A 15,362-nucleotide genomic window follows, 5' to 3' on the forward strand; every position below is an offset into this window, starting at 1 on the left:
GGATCATGTTGTCTGGACACAGGAGGAGGGTAGTGAAGAAAACAGGCAGAGCTGGTCTTTGCCTTTAAGAAACCTATCCTCTTACATGGAGTCATGTACTTAATTAATTTCTACAATGTAAGCACAACAGAAGAAAAGTATGTAAGAGCACATTGTCACTCTGTTTCTGAGGCAGCAGTCCTAAGGAAGTGACAAGTCAGCTGGACCTAAAGGATGAGTGAAGGACAGGGATGGCATTCCAGGGGAGAGTGTTTGAGCCCCCGAAGGATGCCTTTGTGGCCTGAGGAAGCTGGGGAGTTGGTTGCTTGCAGTGAGATGGTGACATTGGTGACTTACTACCCTTGGCACACCTGAGAACACCTTCATAAGCCTGTGCCACTGCCATGGGCAGATACTGTAGGGCTTGGTCTTGGAAACCAGGTCTGGTCCTAAGAGCATTTTTTTGGAAGGAGGAGGATCCTCCAATGGACAGGATATCTTTTTCCTCAGCAGCTACCTGGCCTCAGACCCCACAGCAGGCCACTTTTGGACAGTCAGTAAGGAGAAGGCTGCTGAAGACAGTTGCCTGGATTTGGAAAGGGGCTGTTCCAGAAGGAAGGAGAGGCAGAGTGGTTGAGCAGCTAAGAATCAATGTGTTTTGGTCAACACAGCTCACCCAGGAGGATAACATTCGTGTTTGGCAGCAGCAGAACGTGCCTCTTTAGATCTCAACCTGTCTAGGAAAAAGCTCAAGAGTCCAGATCTAGCCCTGGCACATATTGGCCCTGAGTGGTTCTTTTGTGAAACACAACAAACCAATTGGGAAAATAACCTTGGAAGGAAACTTGATTGATTTTTCAAAGAAAGCAAGAACTTCTATGAAAACTTACATCTACTAAAACTATACTTCCAGACAGCTTGTAAGAGAAAATAAACTAAATAAACTAGACTGTGATTCCATTTTGGCAAAAAAAAAAAAAAAAAAAAAAAAAAAAGATTTTAATTTGTCTTCCCACATTTTTGGCCTTTATTATCAGTTCTTCCTGTCAGGTTGTTTTACTAGGTGAAAAAAATGACTGACCAAGCACATTGATTCACTGTTGTTCTTCTGTTGATCCTGAGCATATCTTTACATTCCTTTTAGCCTCCAAACACATATTTTGAAGTAATAAACTGTCTTATTCAAGGCAATGATTTAAAGATTAAATATAGTTTCTTCCCAGGTTGTGTGTGTAAACAGAATGTTAAAAACTACCGAAAGTTAACACTAACATTATCACTTATTTACTGTGGGATCTTTAAGCCTCTGTTTTCTGATCTGTAAAATGGGAATAAATAAACCTGTCCAACTTACTTTATAGCATATTTTGTAAAGTGAGTGAGGTGATGGATAAAAAAAAGTACTATATAAACTGTGTCTTATCATTCACACATTAGGTGTTAATATTTTAGTCATTTTTATCATTATTGATCAACAAGAAAATTATTCACCCAAGACTCAAATGCTTTTTATATCTTCCATTAGGATTACTTATGTACTCTTCATTACTTTTCTTCCCTCAGTTTTCACAGACACATAGGATAGCATCTTAGAGACAAGGGAGGGCACATCCACCTCCCTCCTGTTTCCTAGAGGAGAAAAAAAAATACTTTGTGCCTGAAAAAAATATTTTAACTGTCAAATGTTCTTAAAATCAGCCTATAATTATAAAATGTATACCATAGTTTTCCTTTTGTTTCATAACAATGTAAAAAAAATCACAAGTTTCACTCAAAGATGTATATTAGTCTGCACACATTGCTATAACAAAATACCAGAAGCTAGTGACTTAAAGAAATTTATTTCTCACCACTGGAGTGTTTAAGTCTGTTCAATCTGCTAAAATAATTTAGACTAGGTAATTATAAGAGATACTTATTGCTCAAAGTTCTTGAGGTAAGAAGTCCAAGATAGGCCATCAGCATATTCAGTGTTAGGTTAGGGCTGTTCTTTATAGATGGTACCTTCTGGCTATGTCCTCATATGGCAGAAGGGAACAAACAAGTTCCCCCCTGCTTTTTTTTTTTTTAACTTTTATATGTGTACCAATTCCATGTATGAAGTCCTCATGACCTAATCATAATTTAAAGTTCCCACTTATCAATACTATTGCACTAGAGATCAGGTTTCAACCTACAACATGAAGGCTGGCAAGACCAAGGTCAAAGTTCTGGCAGGATTTAGTCTCTGGTAAGGGACCTCTTTCTGACTTGTAGACAGCCTCCTTCTCGATATTGGCTCATGACCAAGAGAGATGGAGCTAGGTGTCTCCTATAAGAGCTCTACTCATTGAACCTAATTCACTTCCCTGAAGGCCCTATCTCCAAACAGTGATTGGGACTTTAGAACTTCAACATATGCATTTTGAGAGGATGCAGTTCAGCTCAAAACAAGATGTAAAAAAGAGAAGAAAATGAGTCCTAAAAGAATTCAATGTGATAGCATTGTCCATGAATTAGAAGAAACACCCATAGATCAACATATATTAAGGGTTATATTTTATGTCTATTTGGGGCATGCATTCTAGAGTCACTACAACTAAAGAAACTAGCACATTTTAGAAAGTCAATCCTATTGCTTCTTTCTCTCCATTTCACATCACAGTGAACCCACATTATGGTCTGAATATTTGTGAATTGCCCACCACCACCCTTTCATAGGGTGGTGATTATGTTAGAAGATGGGGTCTTTGGGAAGTAATTAGGTTATGAAGGATTGCCCTCATGAATGGGATTAGTGCCCTAATGAAAGAAAGACCTTAGAGAGCTAAATAGACCCTTCTACCACATGATGACCCAGCTAGAAGATGCTAGGAGGATTATGCCTTTCTCCAACACAGCTGATGCCTTGACCTTGGACTTCCTAGACTTCTGCTTTTAAAGGTCAGGAGGTAATTTTATATAACAAGGACTGACTAAAATAGTCCTGCTGCCCTTCTACTCTTTCTGCATGACTTCCATTGCTGGACTTGGGCATTCTTCTCTTTTAGGAGCCAACTATGAGAAAGTCATACATATGTATGAACCACAGTCATAAGAAAGTCTCAGATGCTCTAGTGTACAAAATTAATCTTTGTGCAGTAGCAAGCAAAGGAGTACTGAGAATAACTTTTATCCTTTCTAACTGCATCATGCTTTTTCTTTCCAAACTCAGGTGACTGTGACAGATGGTGGTTCTTCTCCAAAACAATCAACCATTTGGGTGGTGGTTCAGGTTCTGGATGAAAATGACAACAAGCCCCAGTTCCCTGAGAAGGTTTACCAGATCAAACTGCCAGAACGTGATCGAAAGAAAAGAGGGGAACCCATCTACAGGGCTTTTGCATATGATAGAGATGAGGGCCCCAATGCAGAAATCTCCTACAGTATTGTGGATGGAAATGATGATGGAAAATTCTTCATTGACCCTAAAACTGGCATGGTTTCTTCCAGAAAGCAATTTACAGCAGGGAGTTATGATATCCTAACGGTAAGATCTTCTGAATTCCAGCAATATTGATGGGAGAGGGGGTTACTTTCTTATTTGTGTTTATTTATTTGAGCAATATATCATTAGAGTAAAAAGTACAACCACACAGATATAGAAGACTTCTTTCTGGGAGGCAAGCACAGGTGAGAACTTTTGCCTTTTTTGGTGATGCTCTTAAATAATGAAACAGTTCCCTTTGGTTGTGTCCTGTCAGCAAATCTCCCCCACTCCCAGAGTCTGCTGGAGCCTATATACTCAACCACACTTCCTCTGACCCTAAAGAATTTTCAAGGCACTGACCATAGATCTAAACAAAGTAGGGGAATAGAAGAGTGATATATCCCACCTAACATTCAACATATCATTCAGTGTGTCCCCAAGAATTTCCAAAGAAAGCGATTTTTGTAATTGTTGACCATGTGATAGAATATGAATTTAGCTGTGTAAATTGTGAGATACAAACCACACCCTCGTTTATTCTGTAAAAAGTGTGGTGGGGGAAACAAGTGAACAGTGACTAAATGTTTAAGTTAGAAAGTTAAAAATAAACACACACCCAACCCCAACTCAAGTAGAAACTTAAACTCTGATATCTAAATGTGCCTGTGTGCTGTTCCAATCCCAGCCACTTTAGATATGGAGTGCTTGTGCTTCTGGCATAGGGGACTGGTCATCCTTACAAGTGACAGGCACTTTTCAAGGTCCCAAGAACTCTTAAGAGCCTGCACCATCCAACACCCTTCTCATTGCTCTCTGCCTTCTCTGCTGTAGACCGCACAGTCTTTATTATATTAAAAGTCCCTTGATTTATCTTTTCACTCCTGTGTTCGGGAACTAGGTTCCTTCCCCTGTTCGTTTGTATGTCTAGAACAGTGGGCAGAAATAAAATAAGAAACAGCCAGTTTCTAAATGCTTGAAGCTTTGATGTGGTGCATATCGTTACAGCTGCAGGACCATTGCAACTGAGAATTCTTTGAGGACTAGATGGGTCATAATAGACACTACTGTTGCTCTACCCAGATCTCCTCTACCACAGTGGTTCATCTATCCCCCACCTGCTGTGAGTGATGCCTGCTAAGGGCTTATAGTTGTCCCCTCATTCAGAGCATCATCCTTGGCTGATTCTTGATCCAAGAGATTCTACACTTCTACGCTCCACCCTAGCAGTCCATAGACAATATCTTATTGGCAACCAAATACAGAAGTCCAACTCCCTTGCCTTGAGGTGGATCCATCTCTTGCAAATCCTGATTCAGAGTCCTACTGACCCCTTCATCATTGCTGAGGAAAGCATGTCTCCTCAATTCCTAACATAGGACCATATTCCTTCTTTGTGCCTACTCCTGCCTGTCCTGATTTTTCTCCCTTTCTCCCGAGAGCACCTCCTTCAGAAAACCACTTGGACTGAAATCCCTGCTTGGCTCCTACGGATCTTGGCTCCAAACATGAATTTTTTAAGGTTTCTCCACCCCCCCCCCCAAGAATTTTCTGGGCAAAGTAATCATCCATGAACCCATAGTAGAAAGGTGCTATGAATTATTGCTGTTTTAAAAGACTATCACTATTAGTTCTGTGCCCATAATGTTATTTTTAAACATGATATTTGAGAATCCCTTTTTAAATTTTATTTTATTTTGTTTTGAATTGCCTTTCTGTCAGTATTTTCAACACCTTGGACTTTTTGACCTTCCTGTTTGGGTCCAGAACGCTATAGCAGTTCACGTAGATGGGTGAAGGTGTGCTTCCCGCAGCCCTTACCTGAGCCAGCCTAGGACCACAGAGGAGTCACCAACTCCATCCTCCTCACCATGCTGCCTCCGAGAACCCTCCCTCACCCCCTCACAGTTGGCATAACTAAGGGCCTCAAGGGCAGTTCATCTGACTCTGTGCCTTCCCCACTCCTATCCCTTTGCCCTTCCAAGGCCCTGTAAGTGGAGAGCATCTCCACAATGCAGCAGAAGGAAGGCACTGCAAAATACAACCATGTGCACGCACACACACACATACACACACACACACACACACACACGTTTCCACACATAGGAATTCACAGTGTACCTTATTTCCCTTTCATCTAACCATCAGAGGTGAGGTTCAGGGTCATGTTATAATGAATCAAATTAGCTCTTCCTATTCATATAAACTATTATTCATGCCCACAAAATACTATAAAGTTTAAGTGCAACATCTGTTTTTCAAGGTTTCCATATCTGTAAAGCTGGCAGTGGTTCAGATCAGCCCCTAAAAATGTGGAGTAGTGTTGTTTCTACCCCATTCCAGAGTCCACTCTCCCTGGGTCTCCACTCTTTTCTTCCATTTGCTGACACTATGCTGAGGATAGACTCTTGGCCCAACACCACATGAGTGATAGATCTCAACTTCCAGAGAATGAGAGCTCTAAGACATAGTTCTGTGTTTTCTCTGTGTGTGAGTAGATCAAGGCCGTGGACAATGGCCGCCCACAGAAATCCTCCACGGCCCGCCTGCACATTGAATGGATTAAGAAACCACCCCCTTCACCTATACCACTGACCTTCGACGAGCCATTTTATAACTTCACAGTCATGGAAAGTGATAGAGTAACCGAGATTGTGGGGGTGGTGTCTGTGCAACCAGCCAACACCCCTCTGTGGTTTGACATAGTTGGTAAGTTCAAGTCTTCCAGAACACTATCAGGCAATGTAATTAACTGTTGGAACAACTAGCTTTAAAAAAAAAAAAAAAAAAAAAAAAAAAAAAAAGAAAGAAAGAAAGAAAAGAAACTAATGAAAAAGCAAAAGAAAAGAAAAAACTAATTAGTGCTGATATTAAAAGATCCATAGTGCTGGAATGCAAAAGAGCCAGTAAAATGAATTCGACCTGTGCTTTCGTTCCAACTCTGTAGCTCAGCTGAACAGAAAGTGCTCTCTGGCTGGATTTTCCATAGTTTGTTATTTACTGCAATCTTAATGTCTTTCTGTGTGTCATTTAAATTCTATTGTCACACTTGGCTAATCTCATTTCTAAATGTATTGATGGTACTAGACTTGCTGTCCTTCATTTCTCTCTTTTTCTTCACCTTTTTTCTGCATTCTGTTCTTTTTTTTTCTGCTCCCGACTGCCCTGCTTCAAGGTGGCAAGCATGCTCGAGAGATGTTCTATATTCTACAGACAGCTTGTGGGCAGAACTGTTCAACAGAAGGTACCCTTAGTGCAAACACATTTGCTAAAATACAGCTATCCAATCTGCCTTTTATGGTTTTTTTTTTTGAAGCAAATTGAATTACATCTTTCATAACTGCCTGTGACAGGCTGAAGCGCAGCCCACAGACTTCATACATGCCTCTAACAGCGATTGCATTACTCGTATCCAATGACTCCTTTGTTTGAGGTTTGATGGGGTTTGGGTTTTGGGGGGTTAGTTTGGATATTTTTTCCTTTTCTTTTGAGGTATGTGGGCTCTTTGTTGTTTTGTTTTTATCTTTTTGTAGGTTGGTTTATTTAACTGGGTCTTTTCCAATCGAAAAATAAATTAAAATGTATTCCAGCCCCTCTGATTTACAGCAGTAGTGCCATTCATAGACCAAAAAGCCCCATCAGGAGAGTCCCCTGGCAGCTGTCCATAAAAGGATGGGCAGGAAATGGAACCTAGATATATAGCCAGTAAGCCTCCCGCGCAAGCTGAATAGAGAAAGCAGATGGAAGCATGCAGGATAGACCTTGGGAGCCAACCTTTAAATTCCTTGAAAGAAAGCAAGCAAGCATGCCAGGCTGCAAAAGGAAAGGGCAAACAGCACTGCAGCCCTCCACAAAACCGGCAGGGAGAGAGGCACTGGAGAGGAAATGAGTGCCCAGGACTGGGAAACAAAATAGGCTGTTGCTAAGAGGAGTGAGGAGAGTGTGTGCGGCACAGATCTGACACTGTGTTGGACTGAAGCTGACTTCCCACGCTTCTCTGTGGGAGGCAGAGATCCAGGAAAGAGCTGGTCTGGGGGAATCATTTCCTTCCACATGTCACTGCCTGGACAGAATGGGCAGGAATATGCCTCTCCTCCAGGATGGCTTGGTCTGGGGAAAGCATTTAGGATGTTCCACATCTGTTTTAATGAGGCACAGAAAAAGAATGCTCCATGGCCCCCAGTCGAACTTCAGCAGAGCGTCCTTTGAACTCCCAAAACAGAAAAGCTTGTTTTCTGCACATTTCATTTTATGAAACAACAGAACATCTTCGTTTTACTTAATTGGTATTAATCACAGCAGCCCTGTACGTGACCATCCTCATACCAAGCTTTTAATTCCTTCTTCAGTAGGACATATTTGAAATGTAACTGCTTCTGATCCATGAAAGATGCCACTACTTTATCTTCTCAGTAATCTTCAGCTCATTAAGACATTATCTGATGCAGTTCCTTCTTTTCTGGTGCAACAAAGTGTTGTACCTATCATCATCTAGCTGACTGTTGTTGGTACAGTATTGGTGATACCTTCACTACCACTTCCAGTCAGAGTCACAAAAAATGCATTTCAGTTTCAATATATATGTCTGGTACTGGGTCTCCAGGAGCATGTGCAATACTGATATCTTTTAAATAGTTGAAAGAAAAGTGTAGAAGAAACCAAACAGGCAATAGAATACCTAATGTGAGATGAGTTACCTTCTCTCATCTGTTGCTGATTTCTCTCTTTCCTCCTTCACTCAGGTTTGCCAGCACTTCTATTACCTAAGGATGCTCTTTCTATCCTTCCCATGTATGCATGATCCTGACCCACTGTTCATTCCACCTACCAATCATGCAAATTATGATGCCATTGCTTGTACTCAACTTTAGAAATCATACAAGATGCTTTCTCTGATGCTTAGTCTGATCAAGCACCTGGTTATCCAGATCAGGTTTGCAGTTCTTCAGCATTCCTGTATGCACTCATGTGTAGGGAAGCATGCCTAGTAGGACTGCACATAAACTTACTTTCAAGTTTTTCATACCAGATAACTAGTGCTGTATTTCATTTGCATTTATCCCATCCCCAGTCTTAACTCTTGACATCAAGGTTCCTGTCTCCTCATTCCTTCCTTCTGCCAATGCTTTTGTTGCTATGTGCCCTGTTGTTTCCATTATACACCTATAGTGACTGGTGGAGATGCCCCAGACAGCCAATATGTTAACCTATTGATGGTTTTGAGACTTATCCAGACTTAATGTGACTTTTTTACTATATTCCCAGCCATAGCAACCTCATCGTCTTTTGGCAAAACGGGACCATCACTGGCCTAAGATGGGTAATTTATAGAAAAGAACCATCCTGGAAGGAGTCCCTTTGGGCTGTCCAACTATAAATGCAGCAACAATTATCCAGAACATGACATTCTTTTTCATGTTTATGTTTTATTAAATGATGTACATTTCCTATAGTATCCCGTCCATTTCAGAGCACTGAGTAGTTGTTTAGATGAAGATTTTCTGAGTTGATTCTCTAGTCAGATGCCTCCATCACCTAGATTTCACTGTAAATCTGGTAACATCTAGCCAAACCTTCTTTTACAAATTGAACTTACTGGGCCAAATGCCCAAACAGAACATAAGTTTATTTCCATCCTCATATCCAGCCAACAACATCTTGAAACGCCAATCCTTAATTTCACCATAGAAATAAAATCCTTTCCCCAGGTGCTGGTTACTTTCAGTACTGGTATGGTCACCCCTCCACAAATCCTGTTTTTGAAAATCTTTCTAATCTGTCAGTTTTTTTTTTCCATCTGCTGACAACATCTTTCCCCTTCTCCGAACACCTATTGCTTTATCATATTCAGATGTTTTATTCTTGCTTGCAAGATTCCTTGCTTATTTATCTTTGGTCATGGAAATTCTCATCTTTCTTCCTCACTTTCTTCTCTTCCTCCTTATCAAAGTATTTTTTTTTTAACCAAACTAAGGTAGGGGACAGAGAGGGAACAATGCCCCTCAGTGCTTAAATTTTAACAGTGTGTCTGTCATAGATGAATGCTAAGAGTAGTCACAAAGCATATAATGCCAGCATAGATTGGAAATGAGGTCTCAGATTAAAGCTCAGGTCTTGCCCAGTTAAATAGTATTATGAATCTTCCAGGCAAAGTCAAGATTTATTTCCATTATAGACCTAGTATATTCAGACACCTTGATAGATGCTGAGATACAGAGTCTAAACCACCCTGATCTAGTGCTTACAGCTCAGCAATGTTCAATGAGTTCTCATTAAGTAAGCAGAAATAGTGTTTCAGCATGCTTTTTCCCCTGAGAGCATAGTTTCCTCATTCTCACAGTTCCAAACTTACCTGATTCTAATTCAACTGAATTTCTTTTCCTCCTACCATGATATGAATTCCCAAAACCGGTGAGCAAGATTTTGTTCCCAAGCCTAGACCCTTGCACCAACACACTTACTTATGCCTCCAAAGAGACCACTGCTTACAATGTTACATAGCTAGACTCACTTCAGCTTCCAGAAACAGAAGCCCTACTTATAACTGAGTTAAGAAGGCTGTAATTAAAAGGAAACATAATAAAGTTCAGCTGTTCCAAGTTTAAACAGCCCAACGCACAGCATGTTCCTTCTCTGTGTTAAAAGGGAAAGAAAATGAAGGGAACAAAAATAACCCATAATCCTTTGTGGTTTTTATCACATAGCTTCACACTTCTCAGGAGACTGTGGTTTTGACTCCACAGCTCCTTGATTTACATACTCTCCAGTGTGCACACAATCTGGTTCAGAGTTCAGTCCACAAATCTTTATGCTGATGGTAAATATTTGAATTATAAAGGCCACCATTATTACATACTTCACACAATTCCTTCTTACCTACATACTTGCCTACAGTTTGATGGGGGATGCTACCACCCATTTCTTTAGCTTCACACCTAAATGGGATTAGAAGAATAATTTTCCTTATAGATAGCAAACACCTACAATATCTTCATTTGCCTCATCCAATGTATTGAGGGAAGAAAGGCTGTTCTGTGAAAATAGTTTTTCTGATGGTGAGTGCTAGCACAAAATTGCAGCCTTCACTGAAAAAATACATACATACATACATACATACGTACATTGACATACATAGCTGTATACATTTTGGAACTGGGAATTGAGCCTAGGGACACTCTATCACTGAGCTAAATCCCCAGCCCTTTTTATGTATTTATTTATTTATTTTGAGACAGTTTCTTTTTAAGTTGCTGAGGTTGGCCTTCAACTTGCAATTCTCCTGCCTCAGCCTCCAGAGTTGGGATTACATATGTGTGCCACAATGCCCAGCTCTCACCAAAGTATCTTTCTATGTTGCAGATACATAAAGGCCACATTGGTTCCTCAGTTCATGATAAGGTTCCCACAGATTCTGACTTCTTGGCTGCTACTGCTCATAAACTTATGACCTGTCTTTCTTGAATCTCTGCTGTGAAGCCATGGTTTATTTAGAATTGGGTCAAGAAGGCAAGTTGAACTCTGGTAGCACTAGCAGTGACCTTTTCTCTGACTAGTGCTTTGGCATCTCTGCATATTCCTTAACCCGATGGCCATATTTCATCACAAAACTCTTACCTACCTCTCCTGAAAGAAACCACGTTTATTTCTAAAATAAACGTTTCACCATCAGAGTGAATTTTATCAAATTCAGTTGACTTATACACTCCATTTCCCCTGCCTGGCCATCTTTCCCATCCCAAATAGCCTCTCTTTTCTCCATAGCAACAATCTCATCCAAAGAAGTACATCTGAAGAAACTTTAGGAAAATAATAAAAAATCTAAAAGTACTTCTTATATTAATTGTAAGAAATTAACTTTTAAACTAGATTCTAGAAGGAATTTTCATTCTACTGCCATTTCCTGAACTCCAAGTGGTGTCTCCTGCCTTTCATGTAAATATCCTTTTCAGCCCAGTATTTTGCTTGCTTCATTCCAAGGCAGAAAATTATTCATGATCACACTGTAACTGGTATGTAATATTTTTCCTAAAGTTCAGTGTACATGCTGAACTTGAATGAACAGCTTGTGCATGACTCCCTTAATTCATTAAGATTCAGCTGCTCAGTGTTTTGGAAGTGTCTCACATAACACTTCCCTCTTGGAGACTACTAGATTTGGTTCATACTTTTACAATTACACTTGCAGAAGAATGGAGTCCTATTCTAGAAGAGGGACCTAGAAGCGTCTCCACAGGAGAAGCTGTGAGATTCTCCATAAGGAGATACAGTGGTGCTTCGTACCCATCTTTACAGTAAAGCTAGACTCAATCTTGGTCCAGTGCCCTGCTACACAGCACATTCAAGCAGTAGCTGCTGGCTTAAAATATTTTCATTCATGTCCTATTTTTAAAGCCTTTTCTAGGACATCCCTACTTGCTATGTTTAACTTTTGTATCCAACAGAAATCCAATGTGCCTCTTCTGCTCTTTGTTTACTCTATTACACCTGTCTTGACCAAAAATGGTCAAAGAGAAATGTCCCTAATGTGAATTATCTGTTATGTGGGCTGTTCACAACCTCGCTTTTAACCATCTCTGCCGCACGCCCCTGCCTCAATGCTCAGGCTGTGACGTTCCTAATTTCCCACTCTGTTGAAACTCAGACCAGCTGGGCAGCGTCCTCCTGTCCCCACCTTTTATTTAGCCTCACGCTGTTGCACTGAACACACTTTGGCTTTGCATGTTCTGTTACTGGCTCTGAGGAAGCACACATTGTTTAAATGGAATGCTGCTAGTGAAAATGGACTCCTCGCATTTGATATTCTCACCCTGGGTGATTTGGACGTGGTTTCCGACAAAAATGGAATCACCTTTCAGGCTAAAAGGGAGCCTGAAAAATGAGACCTGGGGGAGAGACATGGAGTCATTTACGAAATGGGATGCTTAAGTGTAGGTTATTAAATTGCGTGAGGGTTGATGGTGAACTGCTGGTGGACATTCTATGTCCCTTGTCAGAAATTCATTTGAAAACTCAAGGAGGATTTTGGTTTACATGAAATCTTGTCTTAACTAGAAGCAAATGTCCTGGAAATGAGTATCAGAGATTTCTGGTCATATTGGTAAACTGAAAAGTATTCAGTAACATCTCTCTTAATCACTGTATACCCTGCTTTTCTAATAATCTACCTCTCATACCTTTAAGAGGTTTCTAGTCTGGAGTTTTGAAAGAGTAAAGGTGAATGAAGGACATATACACAACATGAACACAGAGGAAGAGACAGAACTGTAAAAAATTATGTCATAAAATGATGCCAAAAAATGTTATTTAATACTCAAAATGACTCAGAAAAGGTACACAATCTATGTGCCACGTGTAAAATATGTCAATTTTACATCACTAAGCACATGGGCTGATATTTATATTTGTATAGGACCCAGAGAAAAACATGAGGAAGAGCACACAAAATTTCCCCCATTTAACCAATGATTGAAACTGAAAGTCTCAACTTGCATATTCTCTGAATATTATTTTCATTTTGGAGCAAACTGATGTTTGATGACTTGCATTTCTGTTTTGCTTCGACCTACAAATTTTTACTTTCTAAAATAATCAACATTGAAGGATGCCCCCACTCCACCCCAATTCAGAGTTCTCAGATTTAAGCAAGTAAGCAGGTTGGAGAAAAAAATATCCTAAAGGTGATTTAAATGTCATTTAACATCCACCAGAAATAACTGGAGAAGTGGCATCCCTGTCTTTCTTACATGTTATAGGGAGTGATGCCTTATCTTTTCTTTGAAAGTTTCCATGGTAAAGTTTTTTCAGAATGTACCACCTGATAGCAAGTAATTTTTCTTTATTTATTCATTAAGATAGTTACATCAACTACTTGAGTCGGCTCCATTTTATTTCATGTGCTTATTGACATGATGCATCCTCTTTGAATGAGAAGTGGTGACCTAAGGCTGGCTTCCTTTTCAGTCTTGACTGCACCCCTCTCTCCTTATCCTATCCTTCAAATGATTTTATTTTTTAGTAACATTTAGTGCTTCTCAGCAAATCAATTAAATATATTAATTGGAAGATAAGTCTCTTTTTAGATGAAAACTTTGAAAAAGTATGTCATCTCTGAGCAATTTTCTGGTATCCCTATATCTCCATAACTTTAATTAAATGTCAAGGGCAATTATAGTCTCTCTAGCAATTAAATAATCTTAAGTCTATATGACAGCTGCAAGCAATAGGCATTTGCAATGTGTATGACCATGTTTTTATAAAAAAAGTAAACCATATTATTTATTCTGAGACACTGTATATCAGATTCTAGTAATTCAGGTAAAATCTTCATGTCCCTTAACCCAACTACCCATACATAATTATAATATCATAGAAATGCATTGTTCATTGTTCAGCAAAATGAAATACAGAGAATATATAATATAAGAAAAGCTAAGGTTGTTTTTCTAAAATATGGAATTCAATAAATATAGTGCCCTATGTGTAGTAGTTAAATAAAGCTGTTCAAAAACAAAATTAACTGACACGTGACATTTCACACTAAAACAGAGCAATATACTGATGTTTAATTGAAATTATCGCATAATTTTTACCATATATTCTCTCCCCCTTAAAAAATTTCTTCATTCTGGGAAGATCAGAAACCATGCTTTGGTTCACAGAGATGGAAACAACACCAGTAATTTCAACAATATCAATATTGTCTTCTGTATACTGATCTCAGGCTATGACTTCTACTTAGCCCAAGAGGGAAAAAATAGTTTCCTAAACTTTCATATAAATTAATTTCTAAATTGTTGTTGTGTAACCTGATGTTTGCCTTTACTTCTTTCCCAATTTCATTTTGTGACCCTCTAATAAACTTTCTACATTTTTAGGGGAAAATTTATTCACACTTTTGAAAAGACAAAAAAAAATTCTATAATTCCAACTTGCAGATAAAGAATTTTTCATATTAAATTCAATTTTTTTGCTTTCCCTTTTTTCCAGTTTTCATAATTTTGTTTCTGACATTTAATTGAGGGAATTTGAACTCGACCAGCCAAATGTTTACCATCAATACCAGAATAGATTTTAAAATATTTGCTCTTTTTTTATTAATCATAATTGGACTATTCATTTACTTATAATTTAGTCTGTTTTGGAAAAAGCAAAATCATCTTCAAATTCTTAGCATATAAGCCATAAGTGGTTAAGGGACGTTAACTTTCTAAATATTTTATGGAGTCAGTTTATGCTTCACTACTCTAACATTACTGCTGAGGTTTTTCTTTGCAATACATTCTTTTTTTGGACACATTTGTTATGTATCATAGAGGCTGTATTTTGAAATATAAATTAAGTTAGAAATAAAGAGCTCCCTTTTACAATGTACAAAACTGAGCTACACGTACATGTATGCCTGTCAGAAAGTATTTCTGTGTAAGAGGTCCCTTTAAAGTTATATGCTTTAATACATGTAATAACTTCTCAGATGTGCTAATTTCATACTGTTTCTGTGAAATCATCAGGAGGGAATTTTGACAGCTCTTTTGATGCAGAGAAGGGTGTTGGGACAATTGTCATCGCAAAACCTTTGGATGCAGAACAGAGGTCCATCTATAACATGAGTGTGGAAGTCACTGATGGGACAAATGTTGCTGTCACTCAGGTAAGATTAAGTTACTGAATAGCAGGAATGCAGAAAGACCTACCAAAGTAAAAAATGAAAGCAATGAAAAACATGTCTGGGAAGTAGTAAATTATGTCCACATATTTCTAGTGTTCAAAAAATCATTTTCTCAAGAACAAACTAAAAAAGGAGTTCTATGAATGACATCATATCACTTAACTGCCTCTTTTAAGAAACTATAATTGTTCATGTATGAAAGAATGAGATGCATTTGTTTCATTATCTTTTACTGAAGGGTCTATCTCTTTGACAACAAATCAATTTTCCTTG

General features: G+C 38.9%; 1 protein-coding gene across 1 annotated transcript in view; it reads left to right on the forward strand.

Moving 5' to 3' along the window:
* Positions 1 to 15,362, forward strand: part of Fat3 (FAT atypical cadherin 3) — a 595,529-nt gene that overhangs the window by 464,384 nt on the left and 115,783 nt on the right. The window contains exons 5-7 of the mRNA XM_047518553.1: positions 3,173 to 3,487; positions 5,923 to 6,133; positions 14,932 to 15,071. Of these exons, the coding sequence (XP_047374509.1) occupies positions 3,173 to 3,487; positions 5,923 to 6,133; positions 14,932 to 15,071 (666 nt within the window). The remainder of the gene's footprint in view (positions 1 to 3,172; positions 3,488 to 5,922; positions 6,134 to 14,931; positions 15,072 to 15,362) is intronic.

This window comes from Sciurus carolinensis, chromosome 11, assembly GCF_902686445.1.
Source record: "Sciurus carolinensis chromosome 11, mSciCar1.2, whole genome shotgun sequence".
Classification (NCBI taxonomy): Eukaryota; Metazoa; Chordata; class Mammalia; order Rodentia; family Sciuridae; genus Sciurus; species Sciurus carolinensis.